Below are 22,148 nucleotides of genomic sequence, written 5' to 3' on the forward strand. Positions count from 1 at the left end.
TGAATAGATCAATACATTTCATACAAGCAGACGATTTCACCTGAATGACAGGCATTGACTAACACCAACTACGCAGCCACCTCACCATCTCAGACTCGTTGAGCCGGTGCTGGAGCTGGCTGACATGCAGCAGATGCTCCTTGCTCATCATTTGGTGCGCTCTGACCTGGCCATCCATCTCCTCCAGCTGCTGCTGGTATTGGACGAGCTGCTGCTTGGCCTGCAGGAGGTCCTGCGCTGTGCTGCTGTGGCTGGTGTTCCTCAGTGTCTCGCCTGCCTGCAGCTGTCAATCAAAGCAGAGGGTGTTCATGTTCCCATTGAAATTGGGGAAAACAACAATATCACCACCACATCTGCTGTATAATTATTAGAAGGGTAATAAAATCCATTAAATGTTGATAGAGCAGGGAAAAGCTTGACAGAATAAGATTGCATAGGACTAGCACAGGTATGTCTAACCTAGAGTTGCAAAATTCCAGTTTTTCCAGAAATCCCGGTTGTAGGATTCACAGAACTCTGCTTTTCCCCAACTGTTTACAGGAATATTCCAACAAGGTTCTCTGGAAAACCAGGGAAAGATACCGAAATTTTGCAAACGCCCGATGGGACTCCCAATCACGGCCAGTTGTGATACAGCCGGGAATAAAACCGGGGGCTGTAGTGATGCCTTAGCACAGATGCAGTGCCTTAGACCGCTGTGTCACTCGGGAGCCCCTTCATTAGGAATGCTTTTCCAACAGTCTTGAAGGAGTTCCCACATATGCTGAGTACTTGTTGGCTGCTTTTCCTTCACTCTGCGGTCCAACTCATCCCAAACCATCTCAATTGGGTTGCGGTTGGGTGATTGTGGAGGCCGGGTGTGTTTTGGGTCATTGTCCTGTTGAAAAATAAATGATAGTCCCACTAAGCACAAACCAGATGGGATGGCGTATCGCTGCAGAATGCGGTGGTAGCCATGCTGGTTAAGTGTGCCTTGAATTCGAAATATATCACTGACAGTGTCACAAGCAAAGCACCCCAACACCATCACAACTCCTCTGTGCGTCACGTTGGGAACCACACATGCGGATATCATCCGTTCACCTACTCTGCATCTCACAAAAACACGGGTTGGACCCAAAAAACACAAATTTGGACTCATCAGACCAAAGGACAGATTTCCACCGGTCTAATGTCCATTGCTCGTGTTTCTTGGCCCAAGAAAGTCTCTTCTTATTGGGGTCCTTTAGTAGTCGTTTCTTTGCAGCAATTTCGCCATGATGGCCTGATTCACGCAGTTTCCTCTGAACAGTTGGTGTTGATGTGTCTGTTACTTGAACTCTGTGAAGCATTTATTTGGGCTGCAATCTGAGGTACAGTTAACTCTAATGAACGTATCCTCTGCAGCAGAGATAACTCGGTTTTCCTGTCCTGTGGCGGTCCTCATGAGAGCCAGTTTCATCATAGCGATGGTTTTTGCTTCCTGCAAGCACTTGAAGAATCTTTCAAAGTTCCTGAAATGTTCTGCATTGTCTGACCTTCATGTCTTAAAGTAATGATGGACTGTCGTTTCTCTTTGGTTATTTGAGCTGTTCTTGCCATAATATGGACTTGGTTTTTTACCAAATAGGGCTATCTTCTGTACACCACCCCTGCATTGTCACAACACAACTGATTAGCTCAAACGCATTAAGTCAAGAAAATCCACAAATTAACTATTAACAAGGCACACCTGTTAATTGAAATGAATTCCAGGTGACTAACTCATGAAGCTGGTTGAGAGAATGCCAAGAGTATGCAAAGCTATCAAGGCAAAGGGTGGCGAAACAATATATTTAGATTTGTTTAACACTTTTTTGGTTACTACATGATTGAATGTGTTATTTCCTAGTTAAGTTTTCACTATTATTCTACAATGTAGAAAATAGTCAAAATATTGAAAAACCCTGGAATGAGTAGGTGTGTCCAAACTATGGACTGGTACTGTACATGTGACCCGTTTCAGGAAACTAGGCATTTGTCTCAAGTCCCGACTTCACAGGTGAGAAATTTTAATGTCTTTTTTTTAAATCAAAATGCGTTTTTTGGTGGAAATGCCATCTGGAACATGTGAACTTTCATGTGCCTTAATTACAAACTTGTATGAAAACTGTAAATACGAATACAATTGTTAAATTACGAGCCTTGCTGGTTAAGCCAAAGGAAACAGACAGCAACCTTCCCACTAGCCATGATTGGCTGAGATAATGAGTGGGCTGGACATGCCGAGGAGAGAGGATTGGTTTGCCATATAGAAGGCTTCTGTCTATTTGAGCTGGTTAGTCTGATGGTAATCCTGTCAAACACTGCTTTTTTAAAATGTATCGCGTAGTGGAGCTGCATAAGTGTTTCTCTCCACTTTCTGGAGGATCGAGTTTTGAATTCAGTGGAATTAGATTCATGATAGCTAAAGAGATAGTGTACTGTTAGCTAGCTAGCTAATTTTAGCTGGCTGGCTCCCTAGCTAACGTTATGTGTAGTATTCGTATCCCAGAACCATTTGCTTTGCTAGTTAGAGCCTAATGTTAGCTAGCTAGCTTTGAATCTGGTTGGTTAGCTACCAGCAGATTCATGCAGGGTAGTAAGGACATGATTTGGCACTGTGTTCATTGTTGTTTAACTTGCTAACATTAGCTGGCTGGCTCGTTAGCTAACGTTACGTGATGTGTGTGATCTTACACGTCGTTTACCTAGCTAGGTTCTTGTTAACCTAGCTAGCTAGCGAGCTAGATACATGTCTTAAGCTCAAGTGTACAACACCCATTGAATATGACCGGTGTCAGTAAACGTCAGCAAAAAAGCAAAATGAAATTGTTGCCAGCAGAGCTCGTTAGACTGTTTTCATGTTATCCAGGAGGTAAACAAATCATCAGCCAGAGCATCAAGTGCGTGCTCTGAATGCCCCGAGAGCGAAACGAGATGGGTGGGGCAAAAGCTTAAGATGGTGTGAACGATGCTGAATGGGAGTAGACAAAGAGCTCTTCACTAGATACCAAAACATTCAAAGGTAATTTTCTCAAAAGTGAGTTTATCATCAACTTTCAAAGCAGAATTACTTTGGAGTACTTGGAGTACAAAAGGCTGAGAGAGGCTGGACTGAGGGCTTGTAGGCCTGTTGTAAGGCAGGTCCTCACCAGACATCACCGGCAACAACGTCGCCTATGGAACAAACCCACCTCAAAACTGCAGTGTACAATATACCATTTTGTAGCTCTGAGTCTCTACTTTTATCCAATGTAAAAAAGCACTATTTCAAAATGTGTTACATAAGACCAAATCCAGGTGGTAAGTCACATATACATTCATAAACTCAGCAACAACAAAAAACGTCCCTTTTTCAGGACCCGGTCTTTCAAAGATAATTTGTAGAAATCCAAATAACTTCACAGATCTTCATTGAAAAGGTTTGAACACTGTTTCCCATGCTTGTTCAATGTACCATAAACAATTAATGAACATGCACCTGTGGAACGGTCGTTAAGACACTAACAGTTTACAGACGGTAGGCAATTAAGGTCACAGTTATGAAAACTTAGGACACTAAAGAGGCCTTTCTACTGACTCTGAAAAACACCAAAAGAAAGATGCCCAGGGTCCCTGCTCATATGCGTGAACGTGCCTTAGGCATGCTGCAAGGAGGCATGAGGACTGCAGATGTGACCAGGGCAATAAATTGCAATGTCCGTACTGTGAGACACCTAAGACAGTGCTACAGGGAGACAGGACGGACAGCTGATCGTCCTCGCAGTGGCAGACCACGTGTAACACCTGCACAGGATCGGTATCTGAACATCACACCTGCGGGACAGGTACAGGATGGCAACAACAACTGCCCGAGTTACACCAGGAACGCACAATCCCTCTATCAGTGCTCAGACTGTCTGCAATAGGCTGAGAGAGGCTGGACTGAGGGCTTGTAGGCCTGTTGAAAGGCAGCAACAACGTTGTCTATGGGCACAAACCCACCGTCACTGGACCAGACAGGACTGGCAAAAAGTGCTCTTCACTGACGAGTCGCGTTTTTTTCTCACCAGGGCTGATGGTCGGATTCGCTTTTATCGTCGAAGGAATGAGCGTTACACCGAGGCCTGTACTCTGGAGCGGGATCGATTTGAAGGTGGAGGGTCCGTCATGGTTTGGGGCGGTGTCACAGCATCATCGGACTGCGCTTGTTGTCATTGCAGGCAATCTCAACGCTGTGCATTGCAGGCAATCTCAACACTCATCCTGACATGACCCTCCAGCATGACAATGCTACCAGCCATACTGCTCGTTCTGTGCGTGATTTCCTGCAAGACAGGAATGTCAGTGTTCTGCCATGGCCAGCGAAGAGCACGGATCTCAATCCCATTGATAATGTCGGGGACCTGTTGGATCGGAGGGAGAGGGCTAGGGCCATTCCCTCCAGAAATGTCCAGGAACTTGCAGGTGCCTTGATGGAAGAGTGGGGTAACATCTCACAGCAAGAACTGGCAAATCTGGTGCAGTCCATGAGGAGGAGTACTTAATGCAGCTGGTGGCCACACCAGATACGGACTATTACTTTTGCCCCCCCCTCCCCCTTTGTTCAGGGACACATTATTCAATTTCTGTTAGTCACATGTCTGTGGAACTTGTTCAGTTTATGTCTCAGTTGTTGAATCTTATGTTCATACAAATATTTATACATGTTATGTTTGCTGAAAATAAACGCAGTTGACAGTTTCTTTTTTTGCTGCGTTTACATACATATACACACACACACACACACTACCCTTCAAAAGTTTGGGGTCACTTAGAAATGTCCTTGTTTTTTAAAGAAAAGCAGTTTTTTTGTCCATTAAAATAACATCAAATTGATCAGAAATACAGTGTAGACATTGTTAATGTTGTAAATAACTATCGTAGCTGGAAACTGTAGATATTCCATAAAAAAATCTGCTTAGGCGTACAGATGCCCATTTTCAACAACCATCACTCCTGTGTTCCAATGGCACGTTGTGTTAGCTAATCCAAGTTTATAATTTTAAAAGGCTAATTGATCATTAGAAAACATTAGTGTCTAGTTAGAGAAACAGATGCCTCAAGTCCTCAACTGGCAGCTTCATTAAATAGTACCTGCAAAACACCAGTCTCACCGTCAACAGTGAAGAGGCAACTCCGGGATGCTGGCCATCTAGGCAGAGTTGCAAAGAAAAGCCATATATCAGACTGGTCAATAAAAATAAAATGTTAAGATGGGCAATATAACACTGACACTGGACAGAGGAACTCTGCCTAGAAGGCCAGCATCCCAGAGTCGCCTCTTCACTGTTGACGTTGAGACTGGTGTTTTGCAGGTACCATTTAATGAAGCTGCCAGTTGAGGACTTGAGGCATCTGTTTCTCAAACTAGACACTAATGTACTTGTCCTCTTGCTCAGTTGTGCACCGGGGCCTCACACTCCTCTTTCTATTCTGGTTAGGGCCAGTTTGTGCTGTTCTTTGAAGGGAGTAGTACACAGCATTTTATAAGATCTTCAGTTTTTTGGCAATTTCTCGCATGGAATAGCCTTCATTTCTCAGAACAAGAATAGACTGACGAGTTTCAGAAGAAAGTGCTTTGTTTCTGGCCATTTTGAGCCTGTAATAGAACCCACAAATGCTGATGCTCCAGATACTCAACTAGTCTAAAGGCCAATTTTATTGCTTCTTTAAAATCAGGACAACAGTTTTCAGCTGTGCTAACATAATTGATAAACTTGGATTAGCTAACAACGTGCCATTGGAACACAGGAGTGATGGTTGCTGATAATGGGCCTTGGTACGCCTATGTAGATATTCCATTAAAAAAACAATCTGCCGTTTACAACAATAACGTCTACACTGTATTTCTGATCAATTTGATGTTGTTTTAAATAAACAAAAAATTTGCTTTTCTTTCAAAAACAAGGACATTTCTAAGTGACCCAAAACTTTTGAACGGTAATGTACATAAAAATGAACACCTGCCTAATCTTGTTTTCTTCTTGTATTATAGACTAGGGTTGGATAATATGGTATAATGTAATGTAGTGTATAGATTAGACAAGAATGTCTTACCTGCTGGAACTGAATGTGCAGTTTCTGGCTCTGCTCAGTCATCTCCAAGAACTCCCTCATGACCTCGTCCTTCTCTTTGCGAGACTGCTGCAGATTGGCTGTGAGTTGGGTGATGATGCCGTCTCGCTGCTTTAAGGCATCCTTGAAGTCCTGCAGCTGGAGGAGAAAAAGAAGTGCAGTGTGTATCCCTTGCATAATCAACGTCAGTGATTCACAAGTCACACTTTAGTATGACAAAGAAAACAGTACACTGGCTTGACTTGATAAAGACAAAATGTGGTCTCAACAACAGAAGTAGCTAGTTGTGATATTTAAGGGTAGAGGTGATGGGTGGTAATACAACCATTGAAAAGGGAAATACCAAGAATAGTTTATATGTACTTGTTACGTGTGTTTGGCAATTCACTTGATCTTCACAGAAATCTCATATATTTAAGTAGTAATCTGAATATCAGTATATAAATGCTTAGAAATAGGTTCCTTGACAGATAAGAATGAAAATAAGTAGGCCTAAACTACTGCGAACAAAACCATACAAATGATTGTAATAGAGAACCACAGAAGTGAAAAAAGGAAATATTAATCATAACATGAATTTTTAACAGTGACCCCTGCTGGGTAGCAAAAGTATTATCAATATGAGAGCTGCACCCTCAAAGGAAGGTCAGGCCCTTAGTGTGGGCTCAGCAAGGCCAACCCCTTATGCAATCTGGTTGATGAATTAAGACTCAAACACACACTACAACAAATGTTAATGTTTCATGAATATTTGCAGATGACAGGTGAAGCAGGTTATCTACTATTTTCTAAGTACCAATCTTAATTCCTTCATAGATACACATAGAGCGCATATTACCTGTTGTACCCCCTCTGAGCCGAAAGCCACTCTAAATTCCTCCAGCTCTCGGCTCAGCTCCTCTACCGCAAGAGTCTTGGCAGCCAGCTCTTCCTCCATGACCTGTACACTTCCACCCCTTGCCTCCTGCTGAACAGAGCCCACTTCCTCCTGTCGTGGGGGGGGGGGGGGGGGGGGGGGGGGGGGGGGGGGGGGGGGGGGCAGTGGCTAGATTAGCAATTACCTAACATCCAAAACTGACACAGAATGGAGGGGGAAATAGTAGCTAGCTTAGCATTTAGCTAACCTACAAAACCACCACTGAAGCAATTAGTTAGCATCCAAGGCCGCCACAGAACTGAGGGGAATGGTAGAAATTAACTAGCCAACATCCAAAACTGCCAAAGAACTGGCAGCCATTAAAGAGCACGGTGCTGGCAATGGTGCCCTCTTTCGCTTTACCTCTGTACTTTACTACTCTTAGCTTATCCGTCACACTCCCCGCATTTTTCTTTCTACCTCGCTCTATCTTCTTTTCCTCAGAATGATTTTACTTCTTTACTCTCAAGCAGAAACAGCCAATCACTGCCTTTGTTGTCACTCAGACTCTGTCCCCACCTTCTCCCTTTTCTCTCTCCCTCCATCCCTCTCTCTTCCTGCCTGAAAATGGCAGGATTACCCGTGTGCCTTGGCAAATGAGCAGCTCTTGCATCCCTGTCCAACACCCTCTTCTCTAGCCACCATTCCATCCTCCAATCCCTCTTTCTACTTCTGTTCCTCCCTCTGTTTTCCTCTCTCTGGTCTGACTTCCAGAGTAATTTACACATCTGAAATGTCAAGCAGCCCCCATTCCATACTCCCCATCTCTGCTGTTAAAATGGGGTGTAAAGGTTAAAGTATGACGGCAGCAGCACACAGACAATGCTGCACTGTAGTCCCTGGCCTTGAATCAAAACCACTTCACAAGCGCACACTGAGGATTCCAGGAGTAGAGAATAAAAAGCAACTTGGTTAGTGAGTTAGTCTGAGGAAAATCTCAGGGTTAGGAGGTCAGAATGCAGTGTGGAGACAGAGCAAAAATGTTACAGTAAAAAAAGACCGTAGCTGGTTGTCTATTTAATTGTTGTACTGTACCCAGAAAAACTCCTTGTAAGTCTCCATTGGGTTCTCGGTCATCTCAAGGCAGCCATTCACCTGTTAATTCACAATACTGTTTGGTAAAGCAGGGAGATTTCATGGTTCAGCTTCCCATTGTTCACTGGTGTACAGAATGTAATTAAATTTGGAATTTTGGTTCTGTCGTCCATGTCAAGCTTTAAAGTAATGACTGTCGCCTTCTCCAAACCGTTAAACTCGGTGTCACAGGCAAAGCTATTAATGGCGGCTCTGTAGAAGAGGAGAGGGGGTGAGGTGCGACGGGACTACTTTGACTTGTCAAGTTCAGATAAATGCCAGACGGGGACTTGGGGAGCAGAGTGCCTGGCAACAAGCTAGCCAAGTCACATCGTCTGTTCCAAAAGGCAACCTGGGAAAAGGCAGGCCTGTCCAAGGACCTAATCCCCAAACCGTAACACTAATCCTCAATAGCAGAGGACCTTATTAACAGATCTAAGATCAGCTTACCCTCTGTCAAATCTGAACCTTAACCACTAGGGGAAATCGTTTTTTAATGTGAGATAACAAGACATTTTGCAATTTGGGTGAACTATCCCTTCAAGTACAGTGTATTAACTCCATTTAAAAGTGTTCTCTGATGTAAACTACGACGAAGTTAACTCACCTCGGAGGAGTAGTCTTCGGCTGTGGTGGACACTTCACTATCTGGCTGAAATAGGAAACAAGAGGAGGATTCATCAGACAATTGTATGGGGAGGACCATAATAGGCCCCAAAATAGTCACCAGTACAAGTGGCCCACACAAACAAGCAGAGGGAATGGGGCCTCCCGAGTGGCGCAGCGGTCTAAATGCTAGAGGCATCACTACAGATCCGGGTTCGATCCGGGCTGTGTCACAGCCAGCCGTGACCGGGAAACCCACGAGGTGGCTCACAATTGGCCCAGCGTCGTACGGGCTAGGGGAGGGTTTAGACAGCCGGGATGTCCTTGTCCCATCGCGCTCTTGCCTACTTTTATAAGACAGCTCCTTTTCAATGGAATAATGGCCATGATCATTAAAGCCTATTCTAGAGGGGCTAATTTCACTTTAACAAGATTAAAAGTTGGAACACCATGGTGCAAGACGAGGAGAAATGAGAGCTTTTATTGTCCGAGTTTATGGCATAGGCCGATAGTTCCTGTAGCGGGCCGGGCGCATGCACGCTGACACGGTCACCAGTTGGTGTGGCTTGGCAGGGTGCGTTTCAGAGGACGCATGTCTCAACCGTCGCCTCTCCTGAGTCCGTATGGGAGTTGCAGCGATGGGACAAGACTAACTACCAATTGGATATCACGAAATTCAGGAGAAAAAGGGACAATTTTTTTTTTATACATTTTTAAATATAATTTAAAAAAACAAGCATAGGGAAAAAGAAAGCTTCAAAGTGCATTAAAACTGATGGACCATAACATGAGTATGCAGTTTTAGCTAAAACAAGCCCATCCTAGGTCAATATTGTGTGTACAGTTAGAATTCTGCTGTTCATGATATGACAAGGCTACTGTTCTCTCATTTCCGATTAGTCTTTGTGCAGCCAGTTTCGGGAGAAGAATGGGTTAATTATGGCGATGTCAAATGCTGTCTACCCGTTTGACCTACATTCAATGGGGAATTTTGGAAGCATGGTGTGCCACATTCAATCACCGGGTGCAACCTACTTTTATAAGACAGCTTCTTTTCAATGGAATAATGGCCATGATCATTGAAGCCTATTCTAGAGGGGCTAATTTCACTTTAACAAGATTAAAAGTTGGAACACCATGGTGCAAGATGAGGAGAAATGAAATGAGAGCTTTTATTGTCAGAGTTTATGGCACAGTAGGCCGATAGTTCCTTTATATTGAGGATTGAGAGAGACTTTGAAATGCTTAGATATCAGCAACAGTTTAGCCTATATTCCTTGGACTGTGCTTGTTGAATTCTGGTGATTCTAGGGAAGATAGAATAGGAAACATCGTTTTCCTATTCTAGCAACACAAGATGTGACGTCTTAACTTCTTATGGCTGGGGGCAGTATTGAGTAGCTTGGATGAATACGGTGCCCAGAGTAAACTGCCTGCTACTCAGGCCCAGAAGCTAAGATATGCATATTATTAGTCGATTTGGATAGAAAACACTCTGAAGTTTCTATAACTGTTTGAATGATGTCTGTGAGTATAACAGAACTCATATGGCAGGCAAAAACCTAAGAAAAAATCCAACCAGGAAGTGGGAAATCTGAGGTTTGTAGGTTTGCCTATCCAATATACAGTGTCTATGGGGTCATATTGCACTTCCTAAGGCTTCCACTAGATGTCAACAGTCTTTAGAACCTTGTCTCAGGCTTCTACTGTGAAGGATGAGGGAATGAGAGCTGTTTCAACCAGGTGTCTGGCAGAGTGCCAGCGTTCCTTTTCGTTTCTAAAGTTGAAACATTATTGAAACATTATTTAAGATTTATGTTAAAAACATCCTAAAGATTGATTCTATACATCTTTTGACATGTTTCTACGAACTGTAATGGAATTGTTTGACTTTTCGCCTGGCCTGCGCGTCATGAATTTGGATTTTTTAACTAAACACGCAAACAAAAAGGAGGTATTTGGACATAAATTATGGACTTTATCGAACAAAACAAACATTTATTGTGGAACTGGGATTCCTGGGAGTGCATTCTGATGAAGATCATCAAAGGTAAGTGAATATTTATAACGCTATTTCTGACTTCTGTTGACTCCACAACATGGCGGGTACCTGTATGGCTTGTTTTTGTGTCTGAGCTGTGTTTTTCTGTGACTAGGTACTGACCTAACATAATCAGATGGTGTGCTTTCGTCGTAAAGCCTTTTTTGAAATCGGACACTGTGGTGGGATTAACAACAGTTTATCTGTAAAATACTTGTATGTTTGAGGAATTTTAATTATGAGATTTCTGTTGTTTGAATTTGGCGCCCTGCACTTTCACTGGCTGTTGTCAAGTCGATCCGCCGTAAGAGAAGTTTCTGATTGTTGTCATGTTTGCAACTTTGTCCAAGATCATGTGGGGATTGGAGTAACTTAAAATTTATCTAAAGTATGAATAAGAAAAGTGAATATGAATTTCAAAGATAGCCAAGCTGCTTATCATGGATTTGATTGTATTAGGAACGTCAGATTATCAGCAAATCTGCCTCTATTATACCACTTGTGTCAGATGGGAACCGCAGTTCATCTGTTTGAGATATGCGCTGGTGAGAGACAATACAACAGGTTAGCACTCGCACAGACCACTGTGAAGCAGTCTGCCTATACAAGTGCCTTGGAGGGGAACACTTTGAAGCTGGTGTTTCCACAGCAACCCCTCTCTGCAAGGGAAGTTGTATGGCTACTTAGAACATCTCCATGTTCATTCAATGGTGCGCCCAGGGCCAATTACACCCTTTGTCTTGGAAATGAAAACCCATTGTTGTGAGGAACAAACAGACTAAAAACAAAAAGGTTTTAACTAAATGTTTGAACCATTTATCAGTCTCATTATTACAAATATGGATTCAGATAAGTCTGAACTCAACGGCATGAGTCTAAACTCATGAGCATCTTGGACCTACGAAAATGTTATCATTAATGACAGAAGTGGAAAATTCATGACAAACAGTTAGGCGCGGTGCTGCTCAAAATGTCTGCATGCCTATAGAAATACAGTAGGAGAAAGTGCTGAGCTATACCTCAAGAATACCAACCACCAAAAGAAAAGACAGGAAGCAGCCACTCTATTCAATCACCTCCGGGTCCATTTTGTGCTGCAAGGTCACAAAGCTCTCCAACAAAAGAATGAGGCGGCTTAAACAGTTTAAAGGCAATTCTGTTGCCACGGCAACCCATCATTTCCTAGTCACATTCGGGTGGCAAGGAGAGAAGAAATACTTTGTGGTTTTTCAGCAACAGAGGGAATGAAAACTATTAATGCAGTTCGTGACACAAGTAGTACAAAGGAACAGAAGGGAGGGAGAAAAGAGGGGAGTTTGCATTGTTCGGCGTAGGTGCAGAGTTGGGGGTGGCATGGTGCATACAGCCTGGTTGATGCTTGTGAATGCGCTCAAGGTTGTGAGGGGCTTGCCGATTGTCTGTGAAACAGAAATTATTTCACATTGACGATGTAACGGTGAGCTGAGTTATATTAAAAATGACAGGATAAGACGGTCATTTGAAAGAGGGAGAGAATCATTGAGCAAGCTTGCAATGAAGCTTTATAAAGAAATGTCTGAAGAGATAGGAAAATCAAAATTCACACCAAATCCTTACCTTATTATTTTGCTCATTATCTAACCAAAGTTGAAAGAATACTCTAACCCAACCCTCTACCACAATAACAATATTCACAAAAATAAAAGAAATGCAGTTTGCCAGCTGTAACTCAGGTGTTAAATTCAGCAAATCAAGAGATAACACAGCACTAACAAGGACACTTATTGGCTGCTCCACTGTTCATCCCTTTAACCCAGAGTTACCCGAACTCGGTCCTCCACGGGGTGCACGTTTTGTTTTTTTCCCTAGCACTACACAGCTGATTCAAATAATCAACTAAACATCCACCTTTGATAATTTGAATCAGCTGTGTAGTGTTAGGGCAAAAATCAAAAGGTTCACCGCTTAGGGCCCCGAGGAAAGAGTTTGGGAAACGCTGCTTCAATATTGCGCCTTTGAAAATCGGCACTCACAAAAGTCGCTCATAGCAACGCATAGGTTGATTCCAGAGACTTGAGACACGGCTCATTCTGCTCGAACGGATTCAGACAATATCTTTGACGCAACAAAATGTGAATCCCTTATCAGGCAGTGAATATGCGTGATTACCAAAACCTTTTTATGTCATGTTTGGACAGCATTTTATTATCTAATGTTCTATTCAACATTTCAGATGTACATCTTAGTCATTTAGCAGATACTCTATCCAGAGAAACTTACAGTAGTGAGTGCATAAATTATCATACTTTTTCAAGCCAAGCAATTAAAATGTGCATCTTAAAAACTGTACCAATGCTTTAGAAGTAAAGAGCACATTTAGTGTTAATTCATATTTGTGATTCAAGTTACCATGATCTTTCCCTAGATGATCAGTATGGGACAATACAGGAAGCCACATAAATATAGGCTACTACTGCTTACAATGTATCCCTACACACATTAGGCTTCTTCTCCAACATAGCATCAGCAAAAAAAGAACCTAGAACTAGAATACATGATCCATCTAATCTAGGTCTTGATGAGTGGTTGACTAGCTCAATCAGTTCACCCTTGTGATAAATTCAGCACAGAAGACCAATATCATTTTAATAAACTGTAATTTCAGGGCCAGGAGAAGTACCAGTTCTCATCCCTTTTCACACTACTGAGCCAAGCCAGTTTCTTCTCTAGTCTTTTCAACGCAGACTCTCCAAATCAAGCAAGGCTGCACGCTAGGAGAAGCTCAATTGAAATGGTAAATCAATGGTTAGGGATGGTACAGGAGTTTTTGGCCTTACCTCTATGGTGTACGTCTGGTCGTGTTTGACCGTCTCACCACTGTGCAGGGTCCTGGCGAAGGTAAACTCTGTGGTAGGGGGGTCCAGTTCCCCTCTTCCTCCTCCTACCCCCCCCCCATTCCCCTCCCCCACTGACTGATCTAACTCCTGCTCGGCCTCCCCTCTCCCCGGTCCATCTCCACCCGGGTTGTCGTCTGTTTCTCTCCTCTTTTTCTTCTTCTTCTTCTGTCTGTCGGCATGAGCTTTCCTCTGCCGGTACTCAGCCAACTGGGGTCACACAGGGAGAGGAAAAGCAGACAACAGGCAAGGCAGGGTCAGTGAGGTTAAATACAGAGATTACAGTGTGTCTGCGCTGCTTAAGAAGCAGTCCAACAAACTTAGCAAAATTCTAGGTTTAAGGCTAGAGGCTATGCTACACTGAACACTGACTATACTACATCTATAGGCTAAATGCTACACTTCACATTCCTTAAAAAAAAGCAACCACAATCAACGTCAAATGATCTTTGATGATTAGTTCAATTAGCCTTTTCTGTTAGATGAGGCCTACCCAAGAATCAACTACTTTAGTTGGTGTTTCAAATTCAAAAATGTTCTGGGGGGAAATAATCTACAAGAGAAAAATACCTACAGTAGTGCTACATAGCTTGGTAAAGCTCGTGTGAAACATTGCATGCGTCCCGGCGCTAGCAACCTCGGATGCAAATGTGAATCTTACCGTACATAGGCCCCTAATGACCAACAATTAGCTTCCTGTTGTGGCTACCCCTAATCTTTTAAATACCCGCTAAAAGGATTACATTTTTTAAACTCCCTATATGTCAAACATCTAATGACTTAAACGCATTGGTAATTTGGTATATGGATAAACTGCTGTTTTCACCACCCCTTAAAGCGTTCGCCGTTTACAATTGTCCCCCCTCTCCTAAATATTAGTGTGCAAAGTGATGTCTTTAGTAACAAACGGAAGAGAAACTGTTTGGATAGGAAAGGAGGATTACATCTGGATCCATGTAAATCTCGAAGATGGCCAAATGCTACTTGAGCAAATGGCGGTTTTGGGATTAGCGAAAGTCTAAAAGTCGTCCAAAATCTATCCTAATCTACCACGGCGCCTAATCTACCATGGCGCTCCCTTCATCGAGTTTCAGACTTTCATTTCCATATTTTTATTTTATTTTTATTTTACCAGGTAAGTTGACTGAGAACACGTTCTCATTTGCAGCAACGACCTGGGGAATAGTTACAGGGGAGAGGAGGGGGATGAATGAGCCAATTGAGGGGGCAGGCTTTCTTTGAAACGGACGTAGATGGAGGGTGTGTGGACAATCCCAGGTTAATCTGGAGCGGCACTTGGACAAATCTGATGCTTTTAAGAGTGTATCTACTAGAAGCTAGGCTCACCTGACCTCCCCTGCTTTTCACAAGCTCTAACAGAGCACAGAGACCTGGAGAGAAAATTTATGCTGCTAGTATATTGAGATGCATCATGCCAGGCCTGCTGAATTGAGGGGTATCAACAGATTAATTGCTCTTATGTTTTAGTTAATGAGAAAAACATGAATTTCCATGTAATATGCCAATGTCTAATTTTACAATATGTAAACACAGATAGACTACACACAAATTAGCTCGGAGCATGTACACACAAACACACATACACGCGCATACACAAAACTTCCCTTGGTGTGTAGTCTGCACCCACAAACACAGACATTTAATTTCCCTCAGTGCATAAACAGCAGGGGTTCTGTACAGTTAATTGCCACAAGGGAACGCTGGCACTAATTACATGGATTGGAGAGTAAAAGCCCTGATATCCATTATGGATAAGGGGCTGGTGACAGCCACTGAGTAGGGTGAAGTGAGTGAGCGTTAATGCAAGAGTCAGTGAACTGAATGGCCGGCTATGGGAGCTGGCTGACAGCAGGGGAGCTCAAACAGCTGGCCCTTATGGGCAGCAGGTGTGAGACAATGTATTTTTAAAAAGTAGGAGGGTATCATATTTCCAGTAGGAGGGTATCATACTAGAGCTCAATGCAGCTGAACCTAGTGCATGCAGCTCTACAAAATGTGTCCTGATCCAGGGACCGTTTTTTTGGCTCGCCTGCTTTTATCTGGCCCCCCAACTTGTGATCCCATTTTGACAGGTTAAGTTCATAATAACCCAGTTAAAGTAGTTAACGTAGAAATTTGAATGAAGTTTGGCCATTACAGAGTAGGAGGCCAAGTCTCAAATAAGGCTTTTCAGTCAATCATATACTGAACAAAAAATGTTGGTTTCATGAGCCGAAATAAAAGATCCCAGGAAAAAAAAGCTTTTTCTGTCAAATTATGTTAACAAATTTGCAGTGGTAGACAGTACTTCAGTAAAAATACTTTCAAAAGTACTACTTAAGTAGTTTATTGGGGTATCTGTACTTTACTATTTATATATTTTACTTTACTACATTCCTAAAGAAAATAATGTACTTTTTACTCTATACATTTTCCCTGACACCCAAAAGTACTTGTTACATTTTGAATGCGGAGTTGGACAGGAAAATGGTCCAAATCACACACTTATCAAGAGAACATCCCTGGTCGTCCATACTGCCTCTGATCTGACACTACCGGTCAAAAGTTTTAGAATACCTACTCATTCAAGGGTTTTTCATTATTTTTACTATTTTCTACATTGTAGAACAATAGTGAAGACATAAACTATGAAATAACACATATTGAATCATGTAGTAACCAAAAAAAGTGTTAAACAAATCTAAATATATTTTATATTTGAGATTCTTCAAATAGCCACCCTTTGCCTTGATGACAGTTTTGCACACTTGGCATTCTCTCAACCAGCTTCATGAGTTAGTCACCTGGAATGCATTTCAATTATCATGTATGCCTTGTGAAAAGTTAATTTGTGGAATTTCTATTCTTCTTAATGCAGTTGAGCCAATCAGTTGTGTTGTGACAAGGTAGAGGTGGTATTCAGAAGATAGCCCTATTTGGTAAAAGACCAAGTCCATATTATAGCAAGAACAGCTCAAATAAGCAAAGAGAAACGACAGCCCATCATTACTTTTATTAAGACAAGAAGTTCAGTTAATGCAGAAAATTTCAAGAATTTTGAAAGTTTCTTTAAGTGCAGTCTCAAAAACCATCAAGCACTATGATGAAACTGGCTCTCATGAGGACCGCCACAGGAATGGAAGACCTAGAGTTACCTCCGCCGCAGAGGATAAGTTAATTGGAGTTACCAGCCCAAATAAATGCTTCAGAGTTCAAGTAACAGACACATCAACTGTTCAGAGGAGACTGTGTGAATCAGGCCTTCATGGTCAAATTGCTGCAAAGAAACCACTACTAAAGGACACCAATAATAAGAAGAGACTTGCTTGGGCCAAGAAACATTAGCAATGGACATTAGACCGGTGGAAATCTGTCCTTTGGTCTGGAGACCAACTTGGAGATTTTTGGTTCCAACCGCCATGTCTTTGTGAGACGAGGCGTGGGTGAACAGATCATCTCCGCATGTGTATTTCCCACTGTGAAGCGTGGAGGAGGTGGTGTTATGGTGTGGGGGTGCTTTGCTGGTGACACTGACTGTGTTACTTATGATTTTGTCCCCCCCTTTGTTCAGGGACACATTATTCAATTTCTGTTAGTCGCAGATCTGTGGAACTTGTTCAGTTTATGTCTCAGTTGTTGAATCTTGTTATGTTCATACAAATATTTACACATGTTAAGTTCTGAAAATAAACACAGTTGATATTGAGAGGACGTTTCTTTTTTTGAGTTTATGTTCAGTCTCGCCAAAAAGCTTGTCCATTTCATGTAGGCAAATATCCACAACACCTCTTATTTCCTTTATTTTGCCAACATGCCAATATTTAGAGTATGCTTTTTTGGTTATAGGCCTACATTCCCCCCAAGGGGTACTATAGACACACACATCACAAGTGAAATTTATATTTTGTTTTTCCATTCTGTGAGATAAAGTTGTAATTTTGCATGCAAAAATAACATCCCTAATGCTGGAATTGCCCAATATTAAAAATCACAGTAGAACACTTGGTGGTACAGTGGTTGAAAAAGTAAGGGTAGACGTAACTATGGATGAAACGGTTACTAGTTTCACGATAAACAATGATCAAATTCCCGATGGTTAGTATTACCATTTCAAATTTGAATTATCATTAAAACCTTGGTTTGAAAAACTCAGGGTAAATACTGTCCAGCATCAACCAAAGTAAGCAACAATCTGACGCAGGCACAGCATACAAAGTGGGTTTTGTTTTGTGTGAAAACATAGCGGAAGGCAGTGACGGCGCTCGGGAGATTTGTCACCCTTCTAAGAGTAGTGGGAAACGAGGGAAACGTAATCGAAGATGGTCACCCTGTCTGCAAAACACGCAATTTAATTTTTTTTATTGCTGCGAAAGGGGGCAACACTTCAAATCTCCAGTTATCTTCGTGACCACCACCCACTACTTTATAGCGAATGCAAGGTAACTTTTAACTCAATGCATTGTGGGGACTTGGGAATAGGGGAAAATGTCATGGTTTGTCTGTCTAACTTCCTAATAGCTTGTCAATAATGTAAAGCGAAGCCTTCAGTGTTACCTACTCTTGTAAAAATACTACACGTTCTGCTGCTGTATGCATCGTGTGTCTGCAGACTCTATACGCCCATTGCACACAATAACACGTGATGTAGTTAAGTCACCCAACCAACATATTTTGTTCGTTTAAAATCAGGCAGTCATCGACTTGGTTGTAAAAGTGTTCCAACAGGAGAAACACGATAGAGTCCTATACAATACTGCTGTATTTATGTCAATTGTTGGGCTCATTGCAATTACTATCACTGTCTTATTAATTCTTAAAACTCATTTGTATTTATGTAAATTGTGCATGGGGTCATTGCATATACTCAAATGCAACACAGAAGAGATTGTGTGTGTGTGGTGTGAATAATAATAATAATGTAACACCAATAATAACAAACGCACAACAGAGTTTTTTGAGAATATGCTGGAAGAGTGGGGGATCAACAAGACCGACCTAGTCTGCATAACCACAGACAACGCAACAAACATGATCAAGGCTTTTGAAGAGTTCCCAGATCTGTGGCTTGGGCTCTTTGGTCATCATTTTTACCTGGCCATCTCAAAAGGCTCTGAAAATTCAGAGTTGACAGAGCAGTCAAGGCTTGCTGTCATCTGGTCCAAGGCTTCTCACAGGGCTGGAAAAGGAGAGAACTGTGAGAAAAGCAAGCTGCCCTTAACATGCCACAGAAGGCTCTGATCCATGATGAGGTAACCCGATGGGGATCTACACACAAGATGCTTGAGCGTTTCCTCAGCCATCAGCAGCCAGTCTGTGTGACACTGGCTGGGGAAAGAGGAACATGGCATCTGATGACCAAGGATGCCGACAAAGTGTCATGGAGCAACTGTGCCAGCTCCTTGAACCTCTGAGCAAGTTTACAGATACACTTGCCTCAGAGACACGAGTGACACTGTCAGCCATCAAGCCTGTCCTGGACCACATCACCCGTGACGTTCTGGTGGAAAAGGATACAGAGCCATCCCTGACCAAGGAGATGAAAAGGGTAATGAGAGAAGACCTTAACAACAGATACACAGAGAAGGCAAAGAGAGTCATGCACATGGCTTGTTTCATTGACCCCCGCTTCAAAAGGAGCTTTTTAGATGAGCCTAAGCTGCAAAAGTTGACTGACAGCTCTGTCCAGGAGGCCTTGAAGCTAGCAGCTGCACAAGTCAGGGAAGAAGCACAAGGCGGCATCGGCGGGGAAAGGTCTGGCTAGGTTGGGGGCAATGCATCAGAGCTGCCTCACCTTGCCAGGGTTGCCAGGAAGCTTTTGTGCATCCCAGCAACCAGCGTGCCATCAGAGTGTTCAGTGCCAGCGGGCACATGGTCTCCCCTCACAGATCACTACTTACCGTGACAAAGTAAATATGCTGACATTTTTACATTTCAATCTCAAGTGAACAAATATGCATCCATACAGGATGTTAGGCCAGCAGAACCTTATTTATTTATGAAGGAGAAAACGGACATACAATTAGTGCTGTTCATTTGATTTGTTTACATATTTTAATGTAAACACCTGCACATTGGATTTGTTTACATATGGTTGTATTGTTCTTACATGCACATTGCTTTACTTACTTAAGGTTGTGTTCATTTAAACCTGCACTAGGGAAACTTTTACCTCTCATGGCCACATGGAGCCATCTTTAACATTAAAGTTATTATTTTAATGTTTATGCACACAAAAAGTGCATAGTGCTGATAATTGTTGTTGTTTGTTGGTGAAATGATTTCAGTGTGTGTATCAGTACTTTTTGAACATTTCCAGCACATTTTAACAATACTGCGATAATACTGATAACCATGATCATTTTGGTCACTAAAATTGTGATATGAAATTTTCATACCGTTTCATCTCTAGACCTAACACTCTTTATACTTTTGGTTCATACAGATTATATCTTCATAAATACACACTCAGTGTCATTAGGTTAAGTCTAAACTGCAACACGCAACAACTAGGCTTACTTTAACACATAGGGAGGCTGGGGAGTTACTGTATGTCAATAGAGTTTCAGCTAGCATTATCCTTGTACTGTAGTCTAATAGTTTGTAGATGGTCTGAGCAACTCCAGATCTGTGGGGATTTGCACAGCATAAACAAATTCAAATTATTTTCTCCCAGTAAATTGAAACCCTCAGAATACTTAGGCTAATGATGCTGTGTTGCCCTATTTGGCAGAGGACCATCGAGTTGGATAAGCATATGGGACTGCGGCCTACGTAGGTGCATAATGCCATCTGCAGCCTCAAAGATGGAGCAAGTGACAATGTTTTGCAAACATTGTTTATCTGGGACAAACATGTAGACTACTTGGCAGTCAGCGAGCGTAAATCGTTGCTGCTTATTCATATAGCACTCTAAGCACTTCAAATCAAAACACTGGCTTGTTGGACGATAATTCTAGAGATTTCTGCATCAAGCTTTCCACCTCATTGAGTTGTTTCACAAAGGTTAGCTAATGCAGCCACTGGCGCCGTTACAAGAGAGCGATTATCTGTTCCTCAGTGTCACTGCTTATCCCCACAGATAATAACGATAAATTAACACAATTCATGCCGAAAACAGCACACTGTACCATGCTTCAGTGTTTTTGGGGGCTTTCTATTTGATCAATTATGGCACATTGAGTAATGTTTGTTGTAAGTGAGTGATCGTTCATTTAAACAGAGAGAATTCCCATTATAGATATCCTAGTGGGTACAGAAAACAAACTACTGTGAAAAAAAATGTGTAACCCAATGTACAGGCACGGATTAAAAGACAATGAACAACAATCAACATAAATAACCAGATTCAATTTGGCAGTAGTGCAGTTATAGGCCTACATATGTGGAACCCTAATCACATTTGTAACACCCACCTTCATTGCCAAAACAAACACAAGAAAGACTTAACCTCTAATCATCTAATGCTATAGCCTAAGGCTGAACACGAACCACACCTGGGTGTACAAACTGGGAAAATTTCAAGGTAATCTAACAGTTTTGTACCTCCAAATGGTCATGAATGTGTTCAGTGGTTTAACTAAGGGAACTCAGCTCTGGAGTCTACAGTGATCACAATGGCCGATCTTGTATACCATTACACAAGATAGCTTGAGACTGAAATTAAATCATTAGTGGAGTCGAGGCTGATTAATTATCCAAAGGCTCTGAACGTACAATCAATATGGACTAAACAGAGTAGGACCACCGTACGGGAGAATAAAACTTGAGTCAGGACAAAAGTTGTAATTGCTTGTGAGTCGGAAGTAGCACAGACCTTTTTCCTATAGGGATTGCAGGATTGCAACCTCCAAGAGCATAAACAAAATGTCATACGCCCAACAATAAGCCCCCAAAGTAATAAAGTAAAGATATCCTTAAAGTAATAGGCCTCTTGTAGACATGTTTATGAACAGGATTATTTTCTGGATTGAAACGGGCCTAAAGTGGTGGGAGTGGCAGGGGGTGTGGCAATGGGCACGGTCAGCCGATCGGCGTGGCTGAATTGTCGAGAACATTGTCGAGACACCCATCTTGGCGGTTTAGAGAAATCTGAATTTTTAGGCCAATTTCCTACAATTATACAAATTTCTCCATGGAGCTGAGAGAACCTTTTGCAGTTTAAAGCTAATTTCCTGCAATTCTATTCATCTTGCCATGGCTAATGCTGCATTAATTTGCAAAAACATAATAACAAAATCAATACTGATAAATTCAGTGTTGTTTTTTACTTTGAAATTATCCCTGACTGTCTAGCTTCTACTTCTACTGATTGTAAATTCTTAAAGATTATATTATCTAAAAAATAAGTATTGTTTCATAATTTTTTCTACATACTTTAAATCTGGTTTTAGTCATTTAATTTTAAACAAAGCTTTTTGCCATCCTAAAAATCATGATTTATTTTATATAAATGGCACTGTTTAGACTTCGGCAACCCCCCCAAAAAAACACTTAGGTAGCCTGCCCAAGGATTTGAATGGAAGAAAAACCCCTGAATAATATT

General features: G+C 42.0%; 1 protein-coding gene across 6 annotated transcripts in view; it reads right to left on the bottom strand.

Annotated features, from left to right (window-relative positions):
• LOC111954823 (A-kinase anchor protein 9) overlaps positions 1-22,148 on the bottom strand; it is a 126,213-nt gene that overhangs the window by 89,616 nt on the left and 14,449 nt on the right. For all 6 annotated transcript variants that reach the window (XM_070436176.1, XM_023974735.1, XM_070436178.1 and 3 more), the window contains exons 2-7: positions 13,550-13,816; positions 8,694-8,738; positions 8,048-8,107; positions 6,935-7,084; positions 6,079-6,234; positions 86-283 (exon numbers count right to left, since the gene is read on the bottom strand). In XM_070436176.1, coding sequence (XP_070292277.1) covers positions 86-283; positions 6,079-6,234; positions 6,935-7,084; positions 8,048-8,107; positions 8,694-8,738; positions 13,550-13,816 — 876 coding nt within the window. The remainder of the gene's footprint in view (positions 1-85; positions 284-6,078; positions 6,235-6,934; positions 7,085-8,047; positions 8,108-8,693; positions 8,739-13,549; positions 13,817-22,148) is intronic.

Source organism: Salvelinus sp. IW2-2015, linkage group LG30 (assembly GCF_002910315.2).
Source record: "Salvelinus sp. IW2-2015 linkage group LG30, ASM291031v2, whole genome shotgun sequence".
In the NCBI taxonomy this organism is placed as follows: Eukaryota; Metazoa; Chordata; class Actinopteri; order Salmoniformes; family Salmonidae; genus Salvelinus; species Salvelinus sp. IW2-2015.